The sequence below is a fragment of the Ammospiza nelsoni genome, chromosome 2 (genome assembly GCF_027579445.1).
Source record: "Ammospiza nelsoni isolate bAmmNel1 chromosome 2, bAmmNel1.pri, whole genome shotgun sequence".
In the NCBI taxonomy this organism is placed as follows: Eukaryota; Metazoa; Chordata; class Aves; order Passeriformes; family Passerellidae; genus Ammospiza; species Ammospiza nelsoni.
The window spans coordinates 15,909,371-15,928,931 of NC_080634.1; the positions used below are offsets into that span (position 1 = coordinate 15,909,371).

Genomic DNA, 19,561 nt, shown 5'->3' on the forward strand with positions numbered 1-19,561 from the left:
GCAGAACATCTTGCCCTATATCTTCTCTTCACATCCTCAGAACATCCTCCTTCACATCCCTTTTCCTTGGGTACATCTTGGCAAACTTCCTTACATTTTATGCCCAAGGACAGCATGTCTCTGCTATCAGGCACGTATGCAGGGCTGTGCAGCTTGCTTCTATCCAGCGTCTGCTCTAAATGCTCTCTACATTTGTCAGTGTATGTTGATTTCTTCTACCCCACTGGCCCTTCCCCTTTGCTCTGCCTCTCTGCCCTCATCCCATTCACTCCTGTGTTCCATCCCACCCTCGAGATCCCTCTATAAAGCCCTACTTCCCCTAACTGAGTGGCTCTTTTCTCCCGGGATTCCTGCAAGGAAGAAGCTCAAAAAAGGTGCTAGAATGCTGTCAGTCACACTAATTGAGACTGCTAAGAAAATTAATCCACAAACACCAGAGGTTTGTGTCCAGAAAGGAGACAGAGGAGTCCTTTTACTTTATTCAAATTAAGGGAGAGACCATGAGAGGTTCCCCTGGGATCTCTCAAATTTTTGGAGGATGTAACCTCTTTTTTATCCTGATTTCCTGGGCACATTTCCCTTCTCTCTTTCCCCATTGGCTGAGGTACTGGAGAGGTACAGACTTCCCAGAATGCCTGATCCCAAATATTTCCCTCTAATGTATAACCCTCCCTTTTAATTCTTATGGAATTTAGGGGTTTTTCTTCCCCATTGTTTCTTTCATCTTTCAATGTCTAATTTCATTTATCAGCAAACCTAAAGTTTATTTGTAAAAGCAAATATCTTTTTCCATTCAACAATCAGTGGAATCCTTCCCATTGTTTCTTTTATCTCCCAGTGCTAGTTTTACCTACCAGCAGACCCACAGCTTGTTAGTAAAGACAAATCCACTATTCCTCTCAGCATGGAGCAAGAATATTTTCATCTTCTTTCATCTTTCACTAGTTTTTACATGTATATGCTGATAAGTCTTTTGTCCCAGTAATATCTTGTGTGGGGGAAAAAATGTAACAGTTTAATGAGTCCATGTACTAATCAGCACGTATTTGTCATGTAAATTGTTACAAGAATTCAATTTTCCCTTTCAGAGTCCTCTCTTGTATTTTTCCACTCATGAACACACACAGAGGGCACAGCTCATTTCTGATTTTGATACAGTGGTCTGTAATGGACTAATTTCCATCTCATTTTTAGCTTTATTCATTTTCATATATACAAGCCACTGGGGTTGGTCGCTTGTTTGTTTGTTTTTAAGATATACTAATTTATACATGTGGTTCACAACTTGAGATTTCAATTAAACCTTTGTGATAAGATGAGGCCAGGTTGGACAGGGCTTGCAGCAATCTAGGCTAAAGGAAGAGGTCCCTGCCCATGGCAGCAGGGATGGAATGAGATGATCTTTAAAGTCCCTTCCAACCTTAACCCTTCTGTGATTCTGTGTTCGATCACTTATTTCACTCACTTGTTTTTTCAGGACCTTGTTTCTGGTTTGGGATGGGTTTTTTCTGCTCCTTTTCCCTTCATTTTGGGGGAAGAAGACTTTCTGCATAGTAAAATAACTCAGAATTTATTGGAACGTTTATTTTTTCAAATTCAATGTATTATTTTGTCAAATCTTCTAAAAAAACCTTTTGAATAATTCTATTTTATTGAATAGCAAAATCTTTTTTGAAAGAATTTTGAGTAATTATATTTTACTGAATATCCTATAAGGACACCCTTCTCTTTTAAGCAGAGAAGAAGCCTGTGATAACCCTTAAGATCCCTGCTAGCAGGATGCATTGCTGCTGCTTGCTCACTTGGCCTGTGAGCACCTGCCTGGCTACTCTCAGAGGAGAAATGGATGATGGTTGGATTTTTCCCCATGAAAGGATCTCCTTGTTATCCAAAACCCTTATTTACAGCTGTAATTTAGGTGAGGCTTAACATTATTAAGGCAAAGTTGTTCTGCATTTCTTTAATGTTCAAATATTCCTGCTGCTAATTTTTTCTCCATTAGAAGGGAAAAGAAAAAGTTTGTGCTCTTCTTTTGAGGCAACCAACCAAAGCTGAAGTTTATTTGTTGTACATTCAAACGAATTTGAGGTGTAATCCCAGGAATAAGATTAACTTCTTCCCTTTACCCCACACAGAAGACCAAGTTCCTGATAAGCCACTGACCTACTTAAGGATGACTTTCCTGCTTGTATACAGCAGGGAAAAGATTTCTAAGGAAAACAGAGGTGCTGAGTTCCACCAAAAGGGAAGGAGTTGATCAGTAGTGGTTTTAGTAGAGTTCTCCTTTCAGGAGACATGGATTTCACAGCAGCAACTGCAAACAATTCCAAAAATAACTAATTTGCATGGCAAAAAGTTGAAAATCTCTTTCCTTCATGCTCCTGCGGCACAGAGGAGATGTATTTGGTCTCCCAGACCCCATGTTTTTCACTGCACACATCAAATATCTATTCTTCCAAAGTCTTGTTCACATTGTAATCTGGGCAGGACAACAGAGTTTCTGAGCGACACACTCGTGGGAGCTGGGGAAATGGTGTTGCATTTCTGTATTGCATTTCTGTACCAGTTCAGAATTGTTGTGCAGGGTCAGTCCTAGAGTCCACTCAGCCCCAGTCCACCACCAGTCTCAGGCAGGTATCTTGAGAAGAATATGAATAGAGCAGGAACATAGGGTACTTTCTACTAATACTGACATTACCTTCAATTATTTTCAACTCTTAAGTACTCAGTTCCTGAGGGAGAAGTGTTTTCTATGCATTTTGTAACCCAGTTCAGTCTCCCCTTTGGTTTGTCTTGAACCTGGAGTATAAGGTCATCATTTTTTGCTAGTTGGAGGTTAGGGTTTTTCCTTTTGTTTTCTTCCTCTTAGGGAAGTTTCTCCCCATGAAAAATATGTATTTTATGATTGGCTTTTCACCAATATTAAAATGAATATTATATGTGTTGTGTTAGAAAGTAATGCTGTATTAATTCTCTTAAGTAGTGTGTTAAATGTAGTTTTAGGTTATAACAAAATGTTAAAATAGAAACTATGCTACGTAAGATACTTTTTTAAGAAAGGACTTGCACCGAGACAGCAGCCACAGGACACCTAAATCTTTCAGAGAAAAAGAATTTATTGCTCTCTTATTGAGTTCTTCCTGCCTCGCTCAGCCCTGATGACACTCTCAGGATTAAGAGGAAGAAGTTGACGCTGACCAGACAGAATCCTGTGTTTGAATGGAATTTATGCATCATGTATGAGGTGTATGAATATGCAACAGGCTGTTGTTTTTAAGGCTTAATCCTGTGTTAACGTGTGTCCGTTTTCGGGCTTATTTTGCCCAGAAAAGGTACCTGGACATCTGTAACTCTTTGTTCTTATTGTCTCATATTGTCCTAATCCTAATTGTCCAAATTATTATTACTCGAATTGTATTACTATTTTTATAACCATTTTATTACTATTAAACTTTTAAAATTTTAACAACAAGTGACTGGCTTTTTTCACATCCCATTGTGTTGCTAAGAGACAGTAACGACCGGCTACCTAGGAGAGACAGAAGAAGCCTGCCGTGGGTTTTTGCTGCACTGCGGCCCTGCACTCCCTGCCTGCCAGGAGCTTCCAGCCACAGCTGCAGAGCTTCTGCTGCCTCTTGCTCGCTGTACAAGGGGGTGTACCCGCCCTGCCATTCCAGCCTGCTGCTTTCCAGGTTCCTGCCACAGCTCCTTTCGCCATCCAAAGGGGGCAGCGGATGGGCGGTGCCTGGGGCTTTGTGAGGGAAGTTCCGTCTCCATCCCTTCCTGCCCACACGGCCGAGCCCGCGCCGCAGCGCCCCCTGCAGCCGCGGGGGAGTCACTGCACGGTCCCGCCCGGCTGGGAGCCGCCAGCGCCCCTGCAGCTGTGACTGCGTCCTGGTTTAGGGCAAATTTGGGAGAAAACCACCAAAAGAGGGCCCCTCCAGAAAGCAAACCTACACGGTACCTCCCCCCAGCCGGTTCGGGAAGGATTCCTCGGAGAGAAGTGGAAAGAACCTCTTTTTTTAACAGGCACAGCACCCCCCAGCACACAAAATGAACAATACCGGATGGCACCACTCTTTCACCGCTCTGAAAAAGATGACAAATTCAGAAAGTCTCTCTCGGGGGTGGTCGCTCTGTTATCAGTTCCTCCGGCGCTGGGGCAGCTGCTGCAGCCACAAGGTGCAGACTGTCGGTGTTCCCAGGTCCCAGTCCGGAGCAGGTTCGAGTAGGTCCAAAAAAAAGGAAAGGAAAAACAGTCCAGAAAAAAATTTGGACTGCTTAGCTACTAACTAATGAGCAGAAGCAAAAAGCAAGAGCAAAGCAGAAACAAGAGCAAGAGCAAAGCGAAAAGCAAAAAGCAAAAGCAGCACCATGTACAGCCCCATCTGTGTGTCCCACCAGCCATGGGGGAGCGGCTGATAGCAAAACCAAAACAAAACTTCGCTCTTCAAAGACAGTCTTGAAAGCACAGAACATGATATCCGCATAAACACATGGATGGGGATACAAACATCATAACGTCACCCTAGGACAGACTGGAACTGCACCCAAGGGGAAAGTGCCGCAGCCGAGAGAAGGCTGCTGCTGGGTCTCTGCTTTTGTTGTTGTTGGTTGCCTTTTTTGGTTTTGTTTTGCTGTTTGCCTTTCTATACCAGTAAAGAACTGTTATTCCTTTTCCTATATCTTCACCTGAAAGCTCCTTAATTTCCCTCCAGAGGGAAGGGTGTCATATTCTCCATTTCAAGGGAGATTCCCACCTCCCTTGGCAGACACCTGTCTTTCAAGCCAAGACATCACAATAGCTTAAAATGATAATATTAATGTTATCTACTTTGCAATCAGAATTTTTCTCCTTTGGCAGACACCTGTCTTACAAATCAAGACGTGCTTGTTTGGAGAAAGAAAAGTCTTAAATAAAACTATATAATCAAATAAATGACTGAAGAGACTCAGCCCGCTGTTTCACATTACTTGTATGCAGTCAATGTCCTCTCATAGCATCTGTCATGGAATCATTCCATTAACATAAATCTGCCTCTTTCTGCAGATTTGTAGGAACAGGATGTACATCAGGGATGTATACAGGATGTATATCAGGGCAGTTCTTATGAACAACTGTAGGGAGAATAAAGCTTGATGGCAAAGGGCTAAATCAAAACCACCTAAGTATCCTTTGACTAGGAGAGTGGATAAAGTGTAAATTTGTCCCTCAAAAGCAGTCTCAGAAGTCAAGCACCATTCCTAGGTTGGCAGTACAGGGATTATCTTGGTTTTCACCCATGACTGTCCTCACAGATCCTGCTCTGGCTGCCCTCAGCTACTCACAGCAGTGTTTGTTGCTTACTTGTACCATTTTTATTCATTGTTCCCTCAAATACTGTGAAAACCAACTTCCACAACATAACACTTCATCCTTCCTTGTGTCCATCATTGCTACTGGATTTTAATTAGGCGGAGTCAGAGAGATCTTATTAAAAAGGCATGCTCAGGTCTCTCACTCTGTTTTCATTACAAATGCAATGGAAATGGCACACTTTGTACCACACAGGCTGCACATAGTCTTATATAAACCCTACTTCTCAGACATTAACATTGGCAAAACTTTTTCACAGGTGGATCTTTTTTTCTGACATCACTTCCAAGGTACCTGCTCCCTCCCAGACAAGTATTATTGTAGATGGCCAGATCTGTGTGGGTGTTAGTGTGAATGCTGCAGCAGAATAGTGGGAAGACTGGCATCCATCTGTCCTTTATTACTGCTGAGGGCCAGTAAGAAAAGTTACTGGTAATTGGAAGGATCTGAGGTCTGCTTTCCTTCTGCTTGGTCAGCAAAAGTTATGTTCTTGGCATCAGTGTTCTCAAAGTCATTGGAGCAATGCTGGCTTTTTGCTCTCTCCTGGAGAGAAGAGTTCTAACCCCAAACTAACCTGCAACAAGAGACAGGCTCACTTCTGCAGCACCTCAAGGCACGCCACAGGCACAGGCTGAGCGCACACCCACAAAGCAGCACGACCCAAAACCAGGGCAGCTCTTCTGGGGGAAGTCTTGCCTTCTTCCCTCTGCTCTGGGGATATTCAGGCTCTTTGACAACTCCTCTGTATTGAGTTTGTGTGGCCAGGTTTGGATAGCAGGGAGGCTACAGGGGTGGCTTCTGTGACAAGATGCCATAAACTCCCTCCATGTCTGGCAGAGGCAACCACAGGCAGCTCCAAGGAAGATCCATCGCTGGCCAAGGCTGAGCCCATCGGCCACACTGGGAGCACCTCTCAGACAAAGCATTCAGGAAAGTAAAGAATACTGGGCAACTTCAGCTGGACAGAGTGAGAACATGTGAGTGCAGCAGCCCTGCAGTGTCCAAGATCGGTGCAGAAGGAGGGGCAAGAGGCGCCAGAGCTGAGATTCCCTGGCAGCTGATAGTTCAGCCCATGGGGAGGCAGCTGTGCCCTGCAGCTGACGGAGCGCAGGGGGAAGCAGAGATCCACCTGCAGCAGCTGCAGGACTCCATGCCAGTCAAACTGAGCCTGGACTGAACTCAGGAAGAGTGGAAGAAGACAGGAATACAGGGAGAGTGTTTTAAGATTTGGGGGTTTTCCCTCATTATCCTACTCTGCTTTGATTGATAATAAATTAAACCAATTTCTCCAAATCAAATCTGTTTTGCCTGAGACGGTAATGACTGAGTGATCTCTCTCTGCCCTTATCTTGATTCATCAGACTTTTGGCAGATTTTCTCAGCCCTGCCCTGCTGGGGAGGGGAGTGACAGAGTGGTTTTATGGGCCACACCCTCACTTCACCTCGTGAGAAGTTTTTAGCTGTTAAAAACCATGAATGAGAAACAAGGAACGCAGAAGCTGAGTAGTCCAGCCTGGACAAGGACAATAAATATGCAACTGAGGGAGTCCTGAGCCTATCTTGAAGGGAACCTGTAATTTTGAAACTGAAGGTGACAATTTCATTTTGAACATACTTGTCACAATTTAATTTTGAACATCCTTGTGAATGTTGTCATGGCAGAAACGGAACATTTACAAGAGCACGGTTGCTCTGCAAGTAATAAAGAGTGCAAAAGTGGTTTTCAGCTTTGGTGAAAATGGCTTGAGAAATGCAAAAAAGCACTTTTTTTAAGCTGCAAAAAGACAAATACAACCATATTTCACCATCTATGTGCTGTCCTCTCTTCCCTGCTGCCTTTTTAGCACTTTCTAACATGACCATGACCTCAGTGATGGATTGGGAACTCCCACTGCCAACACAGCAAACACCAACAGATCAGTACAAGCCGCACAGCCCACGGCAGCCCATGACCAGGGGCATCAGACTGTCACCTTTGCACCCAACAGGTTGAACATTACTAGAGCAGCAGCTAAAGCTGAGTAACAAATTTATCTTAGGAGATGGATTTCATCCAGCCTGTCTCTGCTGTGCTATTCCCCAAATGAACACATGCCCATCTCAGGATTTATTTTTCACCCTGCAAAGCACATTTTTTCTTTTAGGTGTGTGACCTAAAGGATTGTCACTGTGATTTTGGATGGGCCCCTCTGGACCGCAGGCTGGAAGAGTTTGAAGGCAAACATGGATATGCAGCTGAGCTCCAGTTCTGAGAGGACAGGACATACAGGGATATTCTGCTGCCTTCCTATACATTGGGTGTTTTAAGTCACTCAGCAGTGCTCCACAAACCCGTTGCACACAACAGCTGACATCCTTCCACCTCTTCCTCAACCCTCTGCTCATTCATTTGTCTACTGGCAAAGAGCTTTTAGAACTTTCTGCTGTTTACTTGCTCAGGCAGGAAGAGGCCCCAAGGCACTGCAGAATGTCAACTGTTTTGGGCAGGTAACAGTTTGTAGATCAAATCAATCATTCTTCAATTATCAACCCATGGTGACATTTCGACATTTCACCTCTGTTCCCTTGGGAGGGAATCCAAGTGGCATTCCTTTGATTTCCACTCTATCCCTCACTGAAAATGTAATCAAATGTTGAAAAAAATTACTTTAAAATAGTGTGTGAAGGATAAATTCTCTCTTATCCTCTTATCATTTTATGCATTTTTTGCAGGTCAAATGGGCTTACAAGCTTAACTGAAAGAATATGGAAATGTGGCTGTAGACCAGGAGAATGTTCAAAATCCCAGACTAGGAAATGAACTGTTCAGGAACACATTTAGAACAGGTAGCTCAGTGTGCAAGCTGCAGGTGGAGTTCTGCATGGTGAGAAATGGCAGGAAATGGCCTCTGAAGTGAGGCCAGAGGCAGGTGAGCAGCCACTCAGAGATACACCAGGATTCAGTGACTCCAAAGACCCCAGACTATTGCACACAGGATGGAAAAAACTTTTGCTATTAAAAAAAAAAAAAAAGTAAATGAGAAAATGCTTTAAAGTTCTGTTGTGGTCTTCCGGAAGTAGAATCACAGAATCACAAGATGGTTTGGCTTGGAACAGACCTCAAAGATCATCTGATTCCAAACTCCCTGCCATGGGCAGGGACACCTTCCACTAGACCAGGTTGCTCCAAGCCCTAACCAGCCTGGCCTTGAACACTTCTAGGGACAAGGCAGCCACAGCTTCTCCAGGCATCCTGTACCAGGGCTTCCCCACCCTGACAGCCAAGAATTTCTTCACAAGATCTCATCTAAGCCTGCTCCCTGGTAATGTGAAGCCGTTACCCCTTATCCTGTCACTACATGCCCTTGTAAATAGCCTCTCTCCATCTTTCCTGTTGGCTCCCTCTAGGTACTGAAAGGGGCTCTAAGGTTTCCCTGGAGCCTTCTCATCTCCAGGCTGAACACTCCAAATTCCCTCAGCCTTTACTCACAGCAGAGGTGCTCCACCCCTCTAATCATCTCCATGACCTCCTCTAGACTTGCTCCATCAGGTCCAGGTCCTTCCTGTGCTGGGACCCCAGAGCTGGATGCAGCTCTGCAGGTGTAGAGGTGTAGAATTCTGCTCCTCTACACCTGAGTGGTGTAGAGGGGCAGAATTCCCCCCTTCCTTGCTGCCCACAGGGCTTTGGATGCAGCCCAGCACACAGAATCTTCTGGGCTCCCAGTGCACACAGCCAGGGTATGTTCAGCCTCTCATCCACCAGCACCCCCAAGTCCTTCTCAGCAGGGCTGCTCTCAAAACCATTCCCCACCCAGTCTGGAGTTGTGCTTGGACTTGACCCAGATGCAGCACCTTGCACTTAGTCTTGTTAAACCTCATGAGATTCCCATGAGCCAGTCCTCAAGGTGTCCAAGTCCCTCTGACTGACACCCCCTCCTTCACGTGGGTCACCTGCACCACTCAGCTTGGTGTCATCTGCAAACTGGCCAAGGGTGCACTCAATGCCTTTGTCTGTGCCATTAATGAAGGTATGAAATAACTCTGGTCCCAGTACAGGCCCACTGATGTCCATCAGGACTGAGCCACTGATCACTACCTTCTGGATGTGACCATGCAACCAATTCCTTATCCATCTCCCAGCCCTGTTGTATCTGCAGAGAATGTTGGTACTTAATGCACTGCAATTAAGGGATAAAATTACTCCAGTTGTGTAGCAGACACTGTACATTACCTATTGTTCTAGCAAAAGGGTGGCACTGTGTCCATCCAAACCTCAGCTGTGCCAAAGCAAGATGAAATATTTAGGCTCTGTTTTGGGGAAGGGGCAACAAATGATAAATCCAAATGATAAATCCAGAAAGCATTGAGGGAATAATTGAGCTCCCATGCCTAGACACAAAAAGCAGGTAGGAGGTTTCCTCAGAGGTGTGGTGTTCTGTTGACTGTGGATTCCAAGGTTGGGAGAATTGCCTAAGTTTCTAACTAAAGCAGCCAAGAATGGAGAGACAGAGAAGAGCTGGCCCCACCTGGACCCAGGTGCAGCAGGAGTACCAGACTGCATTAACTTGGTGTCAGCAGCAACTTTTACACCAGAACAAGTATAGGATGATTTAAGAAGATGCATCACCCTACATCCAGCAAGCCCGTTACCTCTGCCTGGTGATGGAGAACATTCCAGTGTGAGCAAGGGATGCACATTTCAAATAACCCAAAGACTGATTTAACTGATGTTCCCTCACATTACCCAGACACAGTTCTATTTGCAGTTGGCTCATCCTCTTCCCTGCAAGGACATCTCATTCCAACCCCCCTTACCCCTGGACCAGGCTGCTCCAAGCTGCTTTCAGGGATGGGGCAGCCACAGCTTCTCTGGGCAATCTGGGCCTCTTTTCCTGCTCTTTCTGAATATTTCTCTCTCCAGTTTAGATCTCTTTATCCTATGTGATAGTCTTCAGAACAGATATAATCGTGCTTTCCCCTTAACATAGTGATCCATGGCACCTCAACTAAGAGACAGGATTTAACTCCAGATTTCTATTTTCTTGTAATTTTACATATTTATGTCAGAGAACACGTGACTCATCTGCATTCAGTTGAAGGCACCTAATGCTTGTTTTTTGAAAGATGTCATTGCCACACAGAACTATCAAATGCTTTGGGTTGAAAGGGACCTTAAAGTTTATCTTGTTCCAAACCCCTGCTATGGAAGGGGCAAGGAATTTCAAACATGAAGCACTGAAGATTCTACTGGATGGAGAGCTGGATATGATCTGGCAAATGAAAGATGTGACTGTACCTGTGTTTCTGGCTGTGGCTGCTGACAGAGAACATCCTGCAGATGTTTGATAATAGGCTTTGTCATGTCTGCAAAAGAAAACAGACCAAAAGGAAGAGGAACAAAAAGGAGAGAGCCTGGAGCAACAGAACAAGAGGAAAGCAGGTTTTATGTTTAGGAGTTACACATCCAGCTCTGGGACCCCAAACATGAGGACATGCAGCTGGTGTGGCAAGCCCAGGAAAGCCATGGAGATGCTTCAAGGTATAAAAAACATCAATCACTTGTTTCTAAAATTTTAAAAGTTTAATAAAATGATTATAAAAATAGCAATATAATTAGAGTAATAAAAATTTTGGACAATTTGAATTAGGACAATATGACACAACAGAAACAAAGAGTTACGGACATCTGGGTACCTTTTCTGGGCAGCACGAGCCCGAAAAAGGACACACATTAACAGAGAATTAACCCTTAAAAGCAATAGCCTGTTGTATATTCATACACCTCATACATGATGCACAAATTCCATTCAAACAAAGGATTCTGTCTGGTCAGTGTCAACTTCTTCCTCTGAATCCTGACGGCGTCTTCATGGCTGAGCAAGGTGGGAAGAAGTTCGTTTCTTCTGATAATGAAGCAATAAATTCTCTTCCTCTGAAAGATTTAGGTGTCCTGTGGCTGCTATCTCCCTGCGAGTCCTTTCTTTAGAAAAAAAGTATCTTACATAGCATAGTTTCTATTTTAACATTATGTTATAACCTAAATATATAACCCACTACTTAAGAAAATTAATACAGCATCACTTTGTAACACAACACATATAATAATAATTTTAATATTTGCAAAAAGCCAATCATAAAATACGCATTTTTCACACTTCCCACTGTCAGGGGACAGGGTTAGATGGGATATTGGGCAGCAATTCTTGGCTGCGAGGGTGGCGAGGCAATGGCACAGGTTGCCCAGAGAAGCTGCGACTGCTCAGTCCCTGGAAGTATTCAAGGCCAGGCTGGACAGGGCTTGGAGCAATTTAGTCCTGTGGAAGATGTCCCTTCCCATGCCAGCTTTGAGTCCCCGCCGTCCCAGCCCGCTCCGCCTCCCGCGGCTGCCGCACCGCCACTCCCCGCCCTCAGCCTGCGTGACGTCACTGCCGCGCGTCAGCGCGTGACGTCACGGTGGCGCCGTGCGGGCGGGCGTTGCCATGGAGGCGGCGGACGAGTGGCTGCTGCAGTCGCTGCGACTGTGAGGGACCCCCGGCCCCCGGCCCCGGCACCGAGCCGGGCACCGCCGCCTCACAGCCGCCCTCTCCCCGCAGGTACCGCGACCTGCACACCTTCGAGCTCCAGGCGCCCACCCGCCTCATCGAATGGGCCCGCGGGGACCGTGAGTGCGAGGCGGGGAGCGCTGAGGGGAGGAGAGGGACCAGGCTGGAGGCTCCGGGGTGCGGGGCCCGGGGCTGGCCGGAGGAAAGGAGGAGGCCCAGGGGCCGGGCCGGGGGCCGTGGGCGGGAGAAGGGGGAAAGGAAGCTCTGGGCATGGGCCAGTCTGGGGTCCCGAGGGTGGCCAGGGTGCGGGACCCCAGAAGTGGGGCTGAGTGGCTGGAGCTGCTCCGGGCTCAGTCTGGGCTCCAGCTCAGGGCCTGGCGGTCCAAGGACTGTGCGGTAACTCGGGTTTGTCTCAGGGAGGGTGGGCTGGGCAGGGGGGCAGCCGTCACCATATTCCTGGCTCTTCATGCCCACCCCACCAAGGTGTCTGTGTAGCCGGGTATGGACAGTCCGATGGGAACGAGATCCTGCAGCTGATCCCACCGCCAACGCTGCTGACAAAGGAGACCCAGGTGGGTGTTGCAGCCAGACCTCTCTGACCTCCTTGGCCTGATGTTTTCAGAGGCCAAGGCAGGGCTTGGTGGCCTTCATGAGCTGTTACCTATTGCTGTGACAAGGGCATGGCCAGGGATTGAGCAGCTTTGGTTGAAAGGAAAAACACATAAATCACCTGTGTGTTGTCCAGTCGTTATCCTGCAGCTGCTCTGCTGACAGCTTGGGTTGTGGACACTTCATCTCCAGGTATGTGAATGAAAGCATTTCCTGGAGAAAGAGAACAGCAAGCCAAGTGAAGAAGGGGCTTGCTGAGCAGCTCAGGCCCGGGGGACCACCCTGCAGAGCACCAAGGTTGGCCCTTGGGTGGGTGACCTCTGCACTAGAGTAGAAGGTGCTGTTTGGGTAAGTAGAAAGCTCCTGAGCTAGATGTGCACTGATGGCAACAAACACAGGCAGAGCTCTTGGCAACACCTTTCTCCAGGCTTCAGTTCTCTCTGACTGTTTTGGAATCCTTCAGTGCTGTATCTCCTGTTGAAAAGGGCAGCGCTGGACAGGGAAGAGCTGTAACCAAGCAAGAGTTTGCTTCATGTCTCTGTCATTTTGTGTGATAACTGAGCACAAGTTGTGCACCACTGTGTGAAGAAATGACTTTGCCTTTGATTTCTAGGGCCTGTGTCCAGAGAGAGATTTCAAGGTAGAATGTGGTGGATTTTCAGAGCGCCCAGTGTACAGCCTGAAATATGTGCCAGACACCAGGTATGACCACCAGGTCCTTCCCAGGGTGTATTGGAAATGGAGAAGGGACTTTTCCACTGAGAGCAAACTCCTTTTCCATACCTCCTTCCCAACCCAGCTGGTCAATCCTGCCAGCTCTGAGACCAGTGTGAGGCCGGGCCAGTTACATACCAAGAACTGCTGTTGTTGCTGCTCCCTACCCCACTTCTGAGCAGCAGGGGCCTGTAGAGTTTTCCTGCTCTACTTTCCCTTCCTTTGGCATTTGACATTGTTTGGTGCTGCTCAGCAGCAGAACAGGACACTGGTGGCTGGTGCCACTGCTCTGCAGGACCCTGTGTGTGCAGGTTCAGGAGCTTTTATCCTGCTCTGGATTTAGACCAAACAAATACTGCTGGCTGATCTCTTGTTCTTCCTACACAAGTCCCCACTGACTGCTTTGGGGCTGTCTGGATCATTCTCAGTCTAGTCCTTCTGGAAAGTGTGATAATTAAATCATGGAATCATTTAGGTAGGAAAAGCCCTCTGAGACCATTGGTTCCAAGCATTCCCCTGTCACTGCCAAACCCACCACTGACACATGTCCCCAAGTGCCACACACACCTTCTAATCCCTCAAGGGATGGCACTTCCACTTCTGTCCTGGGCAGCCTGTACCGAGGCTGGACAACACTTTCAGGGAAGGAATTTTCCCAATGTCCAACCTAAACATCTCCTGGTGCAATTTGAGCCCATTTCCTCTTGTCCTGTCCCTTGTTCCTTGGGAGCACCCAAGTTCCCACCTGGCTGCACCCTCCTGTCAGGGAGTTGTAGAGAGCAAAAAGATGCCCCCTGAGCCTTCTTTTCTTCAGGCTGGGCACCATCTCCAGCTCTCTCAGCCACTACTCAGCAGATCCTCATAAAATATCCTCATAAATGCTCTTGCCTGGGCTGCATGGAGCACACCCTGCATGAGGAGTTCTGGGATTATGGTCCTTCCAGCCACCACTCTGCTCCAAGCAGAGGCAGGAGTTCCTGCTGACAGGAGCAGCAGACCAGTTTGTCCCAGGCTGGGGAAAACAAGGCTGTTCTCTGCTCCTGAGGAGACTCTTTTGTGAGATTCTTCTGTTTCCTCAGCTTGCTGGTGACAAGTGGCCCACCCGACAGCTCCCTCCAGGTCTGGCAGGTGTCAGCAGAGGACTCTGGTAAGGCTTTCTGAGCTCAAGTATTTCCCAATGCAGTTGTTGTTGCATCTCACATCTCTAGCTTCCCCTTCTTCCTGTGTGTCAAAAATGAGGAGAGGAGTGCCACTTCCCTGTCCTGAGTGACCACACTTGTGTGGCACAGGCTGGAGAAGGGTACAAGACAAGGGTCTACACCAGTTTTGGTGGTTTGGAGTTAACAGCACAAACCTTGTCAGAGAATTAATATGTTCAGGCCTACCACAGTAGCCTTGTACTGATGTAGTTGGCATGCTGTCCCCTAGTAACTCCAATGGTTAGCTCCATCCATTGCCTTTTGGGATGGACTGTGATCCACCTTCTCTCAAAAAGAGAGAGGCTGCTACTGGGAAATACTTGTAAACCACCAGAAAGGAGGTGCAAAAGGAGAAAACTTCTTCATTGAACATAAACATCTCAATTCACAAATTTTCATTCAGTTTGCTCAGCATTTTGTCAGCCATGCTGGATGAGTTGCAAAGGGGTTTTACCCTCAAGAAGGGGTTAGGGATAATTGGATTTCTTATTGGTTTTGCAGGTCAGTTTTACCTTTGTGAGGTATTGTTGTGAAGCAGCTTAATTGGATGGATTACTTGTTCTCAATGTGTTTTACATCTGTTTTTATCTTTTCCTAATAGATGTTATTAAATCTGTAAGCACCATAGCAACAGAAAATGGCACTGGGCAGTCCTGGGCTAAAATTGACACCATTTCAGCCAGAGCCCCATGGGTCCTTCATGGTTCAAGACTTGACAGAGTCCAAATTACAGAGGTTGAATCAAGGAAAAATGTCTACACAGCAGGCATTCAAGGCAAGTCTAATGTCTTATTTTCGGAAAGATGGAGTTTGGGTAAAGCAATGCTAATTGCCTGAGTAGCAAACATTTCACTGAGCAGGTACTTTTGGACATGTGCAAGTGGTTATAAAGATAGTTGCCATAAGTATATTGTCTTGAGGAAAGAGGTGACAATGGTCAGGTCCATCTCTAGCTGCTTACCACTCACATTACACTGATTTCTCACATTTCTGCTCCAAATCTGGGCACTACCTGAGTCCTGCAGATAGTTTCAGAGTGGAGAACTGGGTTCACAGAGGGGTGCTGTGTGTGCTGTCCCAAACAAGGGAGGTGACAGCCTGGTTACAACAGGTGGTGGGTGCAGGTCTGGTTTCCTTGGGGATCTGGAGACTCTGCTTTCACTGTGCAGTGAGACTCAGTCCCACAGAGCTCATCGCTGGGGAGGGAAGAGGGGATGTGTGGCAGTATCACAGCACTGAGGAAAAGGAAGGTCTGTTTGTCACTGTCCCTGTGCCAGAGGGACTCACAGAACCTTGCAGTGGTTTGGCTTGGAAGAGACATTTAAAGCTCATCTCATTCCAACTCCCTGCCATGAGCAGAGACGTCTTCCACTAGATGAGGTAGCTACAAGCCCTGTACAAATTGCAGGCATTAGGCAGCCACAGCTTCTCTGGACAGCCTTGTCAGGGCCTCACCACCCTCACAGACAAGAATTTCTGCCCGGTATCCCATTTAACCCTGTTCCCTGTCAGTGGGAAGCCATACCCCCATGTCACTCCAGGCCCTTGTCCAGAGTCCCTCTCCAATTCTCGTGGAAAGGTGGAGAGGGACTTTGGACAAGGGAAAGCTCGTGGAAAGCTTTTAGGCACTGGCAGGGGCTCCTTCTCTTCTCCAGGCTGAACACTCCAAGCTGTCCCAGCCTGTCACTAGGACAGAGGGGCTGTAGCCCTCAGAGCCTCTCCATGGCCTCCTCTGGACTCATTCCAGCAGCTCCAGCTGGACACATTACTGCTGAGCATCCATCCTGCTTTCTCTCTCAGGCAATACTGCAGCACAGAAATCCTGAAATGCTCCTCACTGGACCTGAGCCCTGCCTCTGTTTTGCAGCTCCCCAAGGCAGCGAGGAGCTGAGCAGCCTGGCCTTCCTGGACTGCAGCCTGCTGCTGCTGTGCAGTGCCACGGGCCGGCTGTGCCTGGCCGACACACGGCAGCCGCAGGGCCTCACGGAGGCCGTGCCAGCGCCCTCGGTGCCCAGCAGTGAGCACTGGTGCATGGGCACCCAGCATGCAGCCCAGGGTTCCCAGCCCAGCTCCCAGCCCGTGGCTCGCCTCTCGAGCAGGGGGCTCCTGGCCCTGACAGACCTCAGGAAAACCTCGGAGTTTTTGGCTGTGGCAAAGGCCAGGGTCCCCTCTCCCGGCTCAGGTGCGGAGTTCCTGTGTGTGTCCTGGGCTCCTGCTCTGGAAGGCTACCTTGCCATTTCAGGTAGGTGCTTAGGGCAGAGATCTCCTTTTCTGGGTGCTTTTTTGATTTGTGTTTTTGTGAAGGCCAGTTCACTCCACCTAAAACCCCCCAGCGACAAGGTGGCTTTTCAGTGCTGCCTCTGGAGCGAGCAGAGACACCAGCTAATTGTCCTCTGCAGCTGCCTCTTTCCAACAACTCCAGAAGGGGCCTGGGTGGGTTCTGGAAGATGCCTGCTGCCCTTCTGTGAGATGAAAGGCCCCAAGCTAACCACAAGCACTGTGTGATAGTGCCAGTCACAGCCTGGCTGCAGTGTTGAAAATGCCAGCTGGGCAGCAAGGCTGCCTCTTGACCGGAGCCTTGCATGTTCACACCCATGAGTCCACAAACTTTGGGGATCTGGTCTGGGCTCTCCGCAGCAGCTGTTTCTTTGAGACACTCTTCTCAGAGGCAGAGCTGCTCTCTTCTCACAGGTTTCTAGTCTGGGCCATTTTTCCTTGCTCCTGCTGGGAGGTGATCCTGAGCCCAGCTGGACTAGACCAAAGCAGTTAATTTCTGCATGCTCTCTTCCTTCTTTATCCTTTTAATTCCCTTTTCTCCAAGGTTTTGATGGCACCGTGCATGTGTATGACACACAGAGCTGGGACAGCTCTGGCAGGGAAGCAGAGCCCATCTTCGTTCACAAAGGCCATATATTTGGTGGAGCAGGTGGCAGCAGGGACCCTCCCCTGGTCACTGTGCACACGTGGCATCTGCAGAAACCCAGAACTTTGTTGTCAGCAGCAAGTGATGGTTCCTTGCACGTCTGGGACTGGGTTCAGCCCTGTGGGAAGTGTGGGTAGGTGGTGTTTTGGTGAGATAGGGCATTTCCTGCCTCTGCTGTAGTTTGCATGGGCTGCAGTGTGTGTGTGTTTGCCTGCAGATACTGTTTGGAGACTGTTGCAGTGAGCAGAACAACTGTAAAATTTCTATTTTAATAATAGTAAAAATTTTTGCCTGTGTTACTTGTTCTCCTGTGTACCAGCCTGCAGATGAGAGCTGTGCTTGTGGTTCTGCCTGTGTTTCTGCTGCTGGCAGAAAACATCCTGCTCTTGTTTGATCATAGGCTTGTGTTATGTCTGCAGCAAGGGAGAGGAGCAAAAAGGAGACTTGTCAAGGGCCTGGGGGGACAGGACAAGGGGGAGTGGCTTCACACTGCCCGAGGGCAGGGTTAGATGGGATATTGGGAAGAAATTCTTCCCTGTGAGGGTGGGGAGGCCCTGGCACAGGTTGCCCAGAGAAACTGCTGCTGCCTCATCCCTGGATGTGCCCAAGGCCAGGCTGGATGGATCTTTCAGCAACCTGGTCTAGTGGAAGGTGTCCCTGCCCGTGGCAGGGAGTTGGAACTGGATGAGTTTTGGGGTCCCTTCCAAACCAAACCATTCTCCAATTTAATGAAAAAAAACCCCAGGAATTTGGGGAAACAGGCTCTTCTGTGGGATATTTACCCACTGTATTCCAGGCCCAGAGCACCAAGTGGAAGCTGCACCCCTGAGGGCTGTTGACATTTATCACGTGCTCACATGTCACGAGCAGTGACCTCCGCTCAGGAAGTTTCAGTGTGAGCACTTGTGTTCCTGCTTGCAGCCTGCAAAAGGAACAGGAACAATCTTTCCTGCCACAGCCTACTGCAAACTCTGCCCCTCCCCCTCCAGATCCTGAGAGCACTGGTCTGAGACAGGGCATTGGTGTCCTTTGGCTCTTTTCCCACAGCTGCATGTTTAGATTTGATCAAATGTGTTAGATATTTAGATGTGATTTCCTGGGCTGTGTTGCAGCTCGTACAACACTCACACTTTTACCAAGGTGTTAATTGGGAGGAACAACCTGCCTGCACAAAGGCTCCCTTCTGCTTGGGTGTCACTGAGGTGAGGAGGGGTTGAAGACAGGTGAGATGGGGGTAAAATCTGTACTTCAAGAGCACCTGGGGAAACCTTACACTGGGAATGTGCTGTACTGACTCATTCTGTGCCATGGCAACAGTTGTCTGCCTGGCAGCTGGGAACCTGCCTCATTTTTCTTCCAGGACAAGCTATATGAGCATTTCTGCTCGTCCCAGAACTCTGCCTGGCAGCATGTGAAGCAGGGGCAACGTGTCCTGCCCAAGGCTGGGGATGGTAATGTTTTGTCAGTTACTAAAGGCATGGATCTCTGTCACCAGCAATCAACAAAAGGAAAAGCCTGTTTGAGTGCTAAAGGAGCTGAGCTCTCCTGCAGGAGTGCCTGAGCATCCTTTGTGCTTCCAGGGGTCCACAGTGAAACCAATGCAGTTGAGCCAGAGCTGAACTGGAGGAAATGGCTTCTGACCAAGAGCCTGGGAGCATTTCTGCCCCATGTGGGCAGCAGGGAGGGCTCCTGGCTCTCGAGTCTCTCCATCTGCCCTTGAGTCAGTTCCTTCCGGCTCTGGTAGAGCCCAGCGTGCCCTTCCCCAGCACCAAGACCTGCAGGGTTCTGTGTTTAGCAGGTGGGGCCTTTCTGCCCCATGACTGGGACCCCCAGCAGCCCCAGGAAGGGCAGCCTGAGGTACACAGACATGAAGGGCTCCCAGAGAGGGATCTTGGAGCTCAGTGGGTTTTCCTCAAGCACCCCTGGGAGCAGGCAATTTGGCAGAGGTGCACTCAGATTGTGCAGCTCCTCCTTCCTGGGGGAAACACCCACAGAGGGAGGGTCTCACTTTGGAGAGGTGAGCTCTGAGGCAGAGAGAAGACCATTGGAGCCTTCCCAGGACCCCAGCTACCTCTTCCTGCCTCCTTTGCTGGGACATGTGGAGGAGCTGACCCCTCCCTCATCACAGTGTTGCAGATAGTACAATAAGGACAGGGAACTGAATTTGCTTGGCTTTCAAAATGGGGCTTAAGCAATAGCTCAGTTTGTACCCATCTAAACTTCCCTTTTCTTTCCTAAA

General features: G+C 48.1%; 1 protein-coding gene across 1 annotated transcript; it reads left to right on the plus strand.

The window, feature by feature from the left end:
* The first annotated feature begins 11,787 nt into the window (after nt 1-11,787).
* Nucleotides 11,788-17,609, plus strand: WDR73 (WD repeat domain 73). The gene is made up of 8 exons (XM_059466292.1): nt 11,788-11,855; nt 11,929-11,996; nt 12,361-12,449; nt 13,100-13,188; nt 14,280-14,347; nt 15,001-15,174; nt 16,267-16,641; nt 17,221-17,609. Exons 1-8 carry the CDS (start codon nt 11,815-11,817, stop codon nt 17,457-17,459), a joined length of 1,143 nt encoding a protein of 380 aa, XP_059322275.1. The 5' UTR covers nt 11,788-11,814; the 3' UTR covers nt 17,460-17,609.
* The last annotated feature ends 1,952 nt before the right edge of the window (nt 17,610-19,561 follow it).